At 33.6% G+C, this 8,308-nt stretch overlaps 2 protein-coding genes across 2 annotated transcripts; both read right to left on the bottom strand.

The window, feature by feature from the left end:
• Positions 1-1,002: 1,002 nt before the first annotated feature.
• Positions 1,003-1,571, bottom strand: LOC140956587 (protein transport protein Sec61 subunit gamma-1-like). Its single transcript, XM_073413393.1, has 2 exons — positions 1,402-1,571; positions 1,003-1,306 (listed from the first exon to the last, which is right to left on the bottom strand). The coding sequence occupies exons 1-2, from the start codon at positions 1,493-1,495 to the stop codon at positions 1,191-1,193; spliced, it is 210 nt and encodes a 69-aa protein (XP_073269494.1). The 5' UTR covers positions 1,496-1,571; the 3' UTR covers positions 1,003-1,190.
• Positions 1,572-3,459: 1,888 nt separating this feature from the next.
• On the bottom strand, positions 3,460-7,901 carry LOC140956586 (nuclear transcription factor Y subunit C-1-like). The gene is made up of 2 exons (XM_073413392.1): positions 7,134-7,901; positions 3,460-3,680 (listed from the first exon to the last, which is right to left on the bottom strand). Exon 1 carries the CDS (start codon positions 7,804-7,806, stop codon positions 7,138-7,140), a length of 669 nt encoding a protein of 222 aa, XP_073269493.1. The 5' UTR covers positions 7,807-7,901; the 3' UTR covers positions 3,460-3,680; positions 7,134-7,137.
• Positions 7,902-8,308: the final 407 nt, after the last annotated feature.

Raw genomic sequence — 8,308 nt, 5'->3', positions numbered from 1 at the left:
CATTTGTTTTTATTTAATAAAATTTAATAAAGAGAAACATATAAAAAAAATAGAAATAGATTCATATTTTTTTTAATTGGTCTTTTGTGACACGGTCTCACGAATATTTTTCTGTGAGACGAGTCGACCATACCGATATTTACAGTAAAAAATAATACTCTTAGCATAAAAAGTAATACTTTTTCATCATGGATGACCCAAATAAGATATCCGTATCACGAAATACGACCCGTGAGATAATCTCACGTAAGTTTTTGCCTTTTCTTTTTTGAGTAAGTGGTAGCTTCATATTTTCAGTACTTGTATTTAGAAATATCAACGGCATTCCAAAAATGTCTCAATCAAATTGTAAAATTATCAGTTATCTAAACCATTCTTATTCCTACTATACCGACACACATATTGTGTGTTTGTAAAATATTTTTTTGTAATTCATTTGATTTATATATTTAAATTGAAGATCAAAATATAATTATAAGAAATATTAAGAGACTACACTTCAAGTATGAATTAAAAAAATAAATTGAAAAAGAAAGAAAGAAAAATAACCAAATAAGAATTGAATCTACAACTTATGCTTAGGAAACAAAAACACTATCCGCTGATTTACACGTGATTTATATTAAAATTTTAACATTTTATTAATATATATAATTATTAAAACAGACTATGACACAAAAAATTTAGTTATTCTAAGTGTGTCAAACTTAATAATATAATATAAATATTTTAATTTTTGCTACTTTTATCGAAATAACTACCGAATGATACTTGCAAACAACTAAAATTGCAATAATACTGTAAAAAAATCACAATTTTTATTCTACAAAATAAGCAAACATTCGCACGTTACATAATTTGATATGATGAAATTTAAAATTCTAATTAAGTGATTTAATAAAGATCGGCATTCAATAAACCTGAATAAATTACTTTGAAAAAATAATCATAATACTGTTTATTTTGGTAATAAATATAGGAGAAGGGGATGCACGAACAGAGTTGAAAGCCAAAGAGGAGAATGGCAAGCCAAGAAGGAAGAAAGATGATCACAATTTCACATCTCAAATCCATTAAATTCAATGGATCTTTGAAGCTCATTACATTCATAAAACGATCCCTCGAAAACAAAATTTCAAATTTAATCGATTTGATAATAGATCACACCACCCGCCGCTCGAATCGATCCATCAGGAAGCACCCACGATGATATTGTTGATGGGGATGAAAATCAACTTGACGAAAAATCCAACAAATCCCATCACGACGAAACCGATCGCAGTTCGAGTAGCAACTTTCGTGAATTCTACAGACAAAATCAACAGAGATTCACAAAATTACGAAGAAAAGAAACTCAAATCAAATGCCGTACAACAGAGAGGGGCGAGGCGGGGGAGCTACCCTTGCGGTCAGGCTTGTGGCATCGCTTGACAAGACGAATGCTGTCCTTGGAGAATTCCCTGAGTGGATCGAAAACTGAATCCAAAGCATCCATTTTCTCCTATAAAAATTGAGTTTGAAGATTAGTAAAATTAGGGTTATGGAAATAGGGATTATATTACTTATATAAATCATAGGATGGATGACGCGTTGACGATTTCCTATTGGTTGAAGTCAAAGAGGGATGACGGAATGTACAATCCCCGAAATAACCCTATATGACGTGATCCAGGCTCCATAGTACGAGGTCTTGTTACAATTAATTTATATTCGACTTTGCTTTCGATTTAACATAATAATTACAGTTATNTTTTATTTGAATAGGTCTATTGTGAGATGGTCTCGCGCATCTTTATCCGTGAGATGGTCAATCCTACCGATATTCACAATAAAAATTAATATTTTTTCATAGATGATCGAAATTAGATATCCGTCTCACAAAATACGACTCGTGAGACCGTTTTTATTTTACTTTGGTATGATGCTATTTATTTTAATTTAATATTTTATTGAGGTGTAATTTTTTTTACCTTTTCCTTAATCAAATTCACGGTCCAAGCATTGTTTAACTAGCTACTGTACACACATATATGTAATATAATACATAAATATTATGGATTGGATACAATTTATTCTCAAATTTTTTTCATTTAATTATAATATTTCACAAATTAAATTAAATATAACATAAGATTTAATAAAATATTTTTCAATTATAAAATGTGAAAATTCAAGCAACTCTATTACACTAAATAAATACATGAAAAGACAAATTTGAAATTAGAAAAAAAGTTGTCACCAAAAGGTAATTAATATTTGAGTTTCTCGCTTTATTATAGATTATATATTGATGAATAAAAAATTAAGAATTATTTGTTCTTTTCTCCTAATTTAATCAAAATGTACAATTTTTCTTCACCGACATATTTCCCCATAATTTCCAAATTTTTTACAATAAAATAAAATATAGCAAAATAAAACTAACACAAAAAATATTTTAAAACCGTCTCATATATCAATTTTGTGAAACAGATATTCGATTCAACATATAAAAATATTACTTTTTATGTATCTTTTTTTAGTTATGTTATGAATATTACGTAATATATGTTGATTTGAGTGAAAAATATTCGAACCATGTAAATTATTATTTTTATGTAAAAAATATTGTTTGTCAACGTAAAAATATTATTTTATATTATGAAAATATTGTGTAACATATATTGATTTCAATTAAAAATATTTCTTTTTATATAAAATATATTACTTTATATGCATCGTATCGACCTATCGGATATACTGTGAGACCCTTGCACTCAAAAACTAAAACATAATATTTTGATTTACCTTTACTTCACACCAACGAGTATGTCTCTTGTGAGACGGTTTCACGAATCTTTATCTGTGAGACGGGTCAACCCTACCGATATTCACAATAAAAAGTAATACTCTTAGCATAAAAAGTAATATTTTTTTATGAATGACCCAAATAAGATAACCGTCTCACAAAATACGACCCGTGAGACCGTCTAACACAAGTTTTTGTCCACACCAAATGCAATTTGATGTCTTCTGAATAAAATCTATAAATCACGTTAATAAGATAATCATACTAACAAATTTTGTTGACATACTCGAAACTTCTATATACCCAATATTGATTCCATAAGGAGCCGCAACAACCGACGCAATAGGAATCCCGGCAAGCGTCACTTTGGAAAATATGAAATAAATTTCAAGTAATTCTTCATTTATTTGACCTTTTATTTTAAAAATATATAATTCTCACGACACCACCGTGAATTTAGATTTCAAGTAGTATCGTCGATTTAGAAGTATTTCAATCTCTGTATCGTGCAGGGCATCTTCTATCCAACACAGACACAAGTTTTCCCCATGTAGTATAGGATTTATCTGTTGTGTGGGTATGGTTTTCATTCTTTCCTTCCTCTTTTTAAAGTTGAATTCAATGCACAAACCTAAATACAAATCACGCCCTATTTAGGCATATGCAGAAACTGAAGAAAAATCATGGGATAAAAAATTCAGCATACTGTATAATTTGCACTGAAAACATGATCCACACATGGATTGGGAGAAATAAATTCTGAGTAGCTACACATAAAATCAACTTTTTTTTATACAAACTCCGAAGTATCAAGTCATTACAGTAACACCCATATCCAGGGATATTTTCATGTCGTGCCTGTGAGTTAGCTGCCATTTCACCAGCATTTCAACTGTAAGAAACAAGATTGTTACAATCAATATCAGCAAGCATCCATCCATATATCCCTTAAGCAGAAAGGCAAGTTGATCAAGTTTTGCCACAAGGCATAACCGTCTCCAAATAAAATGATGTCGGCAACAATCACATGAGGAGTCATAATCTAATAAACATACCGTGGAATATATAAACACCAAAGAAAGGAAGAAAACAGTAACATAGGAAAAAGTTAATGATAGAAACAAGGGAGCTGAGTTAAAACAAAATATTTTTTTTCTCAATGGTTGCGTTTATTAAATGAGTTCATAATTAACTTTAGTTAGGAAATTCAAACTAGGAAATATTTGCAAAATTAACCATACAGATATAAGAAATTAATATTTATTATCCTCAAGGTGATTGATGTTCATCCTAGTTCAGTTTTCATACACCCTGGTACAGCATTGACAATGAACACCGTGCACCAAACCTCCAAAACATGATCGCTTGTGTACAATGCCAACGCACGTTGATTCAAGGCCCACCTAAAGATCTTGCAACCTATTCCCAGATTGGACTTTACTGTGACGCTGCTATCATGGTTGATGAAGCAAGCAGTAACACTTTCAAATTTCAATGTAATGTAACTGAAATCAAATAATCAGTAATGGACGCCATCTCAATCTTTCTGATTATGTTTACCATCTCACATCACTAGAAAAAAGATAGATAAACACTCCTAACTTCAAGAGTTAAATTTTTTCCTGAATCTGTCCTGAGCAAAGAATCAATTACCCGTAATGACAGCTCTATGACTGAAATCTTTCTAAAATTGATGACGGAGGTGTATTATAAGACCAGTAATTTTTTCTAAGATTCTCAAGATATATCATGTGTTGGGACTTATTTATATTTTCAATATCAAACTGAGGTGAATGGCACAGCTCGCACAAGAATAACTTTTAGGCCAATGTTTCCGCTTGGCCAAAAATTATCGAGTTATCTTTTGAATCTAATGATATATCTCACTGGACATTGATCTTTTTAGTTTTTACGGTATACACTAAAAAATTAATCCATTTTCCAAAATAGCGTGGAAGGGACCAATTTTCAAAACTAGCAAAGTGGTCAAAGCCACGCCTTTATCGCAACAGTCCCGCCTAGGTCACGAGGCAGGGCAAAATTATTATTATTATTATTTTTTAAAAAAATCTTTTTTAAAAAGATTAAAATTGAAGTCACTCCCTAACACAGGGCATGATATGCTAGATTTGAAATTGACCAATTCCACGCTATTTTGCAGAATGGATTCATTCTTTACCGTTTAAGTAGAGCTCCGATATCCATCAAGGCTTACTTACACTGTAGGATCACACGCAACAAGTACACAGTTCGCATCAACAGTACCTCAATACCCTTTCAGAAAAACTGTCATGTCTCATTCTTACTCGTACGTCTGCAAGGATGACCAAGTTGCAAGCCAAAGAAGTAACTCCTACAGCCCGATGTCCACTTGGCCAAGAAAAGGTTTATTATTCTCTCCCTCTAAATTCTTTACATGGAATCCTAGCAACTCCCAATATCTTTCATGTTGTGGAAGAAATATTCCACAATTGATAAGCAGACTCAACAAATTATGCTTTTCTGTCATTCTTTCTATACCTTTGATATACGTACGACAATTCCATCAAATAGTCATATGTTTTTACACTGGTATTAAATGTATTTACATTTGCAAAGCCCTTACAAACTATCAAACCCTTCAAGCTAGTGACAACCAAATTAACCGAGCACAAAGAAGTACTCTGGATCCTAATACCCAAAAAAAGAGAAGGAAACATGTTGTGAGCTGTAACGCTATTATCTTGATCTATGTTGACTGAGAGAATCATAGTTTTCTGGGCCGTGGAAGTGCAATATTTGTTTTATCACACAAAGAAGCAATATCCTAATTTATTGCAGATATCATGTAATGCATCGACCTCCCAATTTCAAGTACCAATCACATACATCATAGTTACTAAAACCTCACAAGCATGTGCTTAGGCTCAAGGAACAGCGAGGTTCAGTCCTTATGGCTACATACAAGCTAAATCGCAACCTTTCGAATATCAAATGTCTTAACCGTGAAACCTCAACCTTTTGCGCTTTAAAGATCCTATACACATTTTGAACGTGGCTCAGACATAAGGACAGATCCAAAATAAAATGCAAGACTAATCTAATTATATTTTTTCTTGGAGACTAGCGACTATTTGTTTATTGTTATTTAATAGTTTGTAAATTACATGTTGGGTATGAAAAATGAAATTCTCTTCTAATTATTAAATTCCAGCACACTACTACTCTGGATGCTTCATTTCAATAAAACATGTGCCTTGCTTTGCGCCCAGACTCTACAATGCGCATGCGCTTTAGTGCACCTCGTGCTTCTATAACTATCGCATACATTCAAAAGTAGTAAGCAGCACAACCATTAAAAACATGAAGCTCATGCCACCACAGTAATACAACTTTGCAGCATGATACACTAACCACATGGTGGGGGAATACACAACTATTGTGCATAACAAGGAACAATTATAAATATGCAACAATAATTGGGCATTAAAACACAAAAGATCATCAAAGATCAAAATTGACCACTGAAAATCTCAAGGAAAGAAAAACTATCAATAACATTCATATACATTATTGTCCTTAAACTTTTCAATAATATATATATTTACAAGATTAAAATGTTCATGTTTCGAGTTTTTAATCATTGTTCTTCTACTTGTCTCACAAGTATGGTCAGTTGAACAACCTTATAGTGGATGGAACAAGACGAAAGGCTACATTCTATTAGTCCATCAAGTTACATGAAGCAGATAAAGTGACATTGGCTGGGTAAATAACGGTGGAATGTCATAAGCTTGGTATGAAATGGATGGCGCGACCAATAAATCAGTATAGAATGAGCGTAGGAAAGGTAAAATGGTCTAGGTTGTTGATGTATGTAATTTGCTAAATTTTCATGTGATATATTTCTAAGGTTAAGTTTCAACTATAGTTCTATCGTTTGTCTCAAAAGCATGGTTCATGAAAATAAACTTGTTGTGGATGGAAGAGGAGATAAAAATACTACAACGACAGGGTAAATGTCAGCGAATCCAACAATTATTAAGTCGGCAAGGATTGGTCTTGATTATGGAACAGCTAATAAATTTGCTATAGAAAAGTTAATATATCAGCATTTTGCAGAATAAGTGCTGATAATTGCATTATGACAGTGCAGATATAGTGCCGACGACCGCATCCCAGACAGTCACTGCAAACAGTGCTCCCACAATACATCAACTCATCGCTAGTTGTAAATTAGAATATGAAGAATAATAATCAAAATAACAAATCCCTGAACAGAAACACCTAAAAATTTTCCAAAAACGCCAGATCCGAGTAAAAATTATGAAAATTAATAAACACATGAAAAGAAATGTTCAATTACAGAGTTAGCCTTGGCCGTCGAGGTTTCCGTGGCCACCGCTAGCACCACCGCCACTGGCATACGAACCATCATCCGCCGCTGTCTGCCAAACGGACTGCCACGCCTGCGATGGTGGCGGAGGCGGCGCCTGCATGTAAACCCCCGGATCCACAGCGGGACGACCCATCATAGGCTGACCAATCGTCGGGTAATAATAAGGAACACCAGTGACTCCACCTGCACCGGCCGCGGGCCCCACAGTCCCACCCAGCGCAGCCACCTCATCCTTGATCTCATCCCTCGGCACAATGTCCACCAAAAAATCAAAAATATCAGTACGCGTGATGGCCGCCGCGATGTCGTTTTTCTGGAGCGTCCGGCGCTTGTTCTCCTCGGCGTGGAGCCAAGATCTGATCGTGAGCTCCAGAATGAAGAGCTCGCAAGCCTTGGCGAAGAGGATTGGTGCCTCCGCGGATATCATGCGCACGTCCTCATCTGCCTTCATAATCTTCTTGATTCGAGCCAATGGGAGCTGGTGGTTCTTGAAATCGTTAACTTGCTCTATTTCCTGGCGTTGGTAATTCCAGAACATTTGGAGCTGCTGCTGCTGCTGCTGGAGGAGGTGGTGATACGGCACCCCAGGTGGATACGCCGCCGCTCCCGCCGCCGAGCTCTGCTGCGGGTTGTTTTCCATTATGTTTTCTCCTAGGAAAAAAGATGACGAGGATGAACGAGAATAGGTTCGGTTATATGATACGGGAAGAGGAATGGCAGGGCAATAAAAGAGTACAACTTAGAAAACACAAAGTACAAAAAAAATATACCGTTGTGGAGTGGAGATAGTGATTTCAGCGTGGATGTGATGAGCATAAATAGTGTGTGCTTGGTCGTATAGACATGGAAATAATTTAAGCCAATGGTTATATGCTATCTATAATTATGAGCTTTGATTGGACAAAATATATGGCCACAGACAATAAAATATTTAAATAATATTTATTTAATAAGGTAACATATCTATATATCTCATATATCTTATATAATTTCAAAATTATTTTAAATTTATATCTTATATAATTTCAAAATTATTTTAAATTTATAAAAATATTTATTTATCTTTTATCTATTTAGATTATCAAAATTTTATATATTACTCATAATAAAAAAAATTATTAATTTAAAAATAACAAAAATGG

Source organism: Primulina huaijiensis, chromosome 14, assembly GCF_012295235.1.
Source record: "Primulina huaijiensis isolate GDHJ02 chromosome 14, ASM1229523v2, whole genome shotgun sequence".
NCBI lineage: Eukaryota > Viridiplantae > Streptophyta > Magnoliopsida > Lamiales > Gesneriaceae > Primulina > Primulina huaijiensis.
This window is presented reverse-complemented; position numbering and strand designations above follow the sequence as displayed.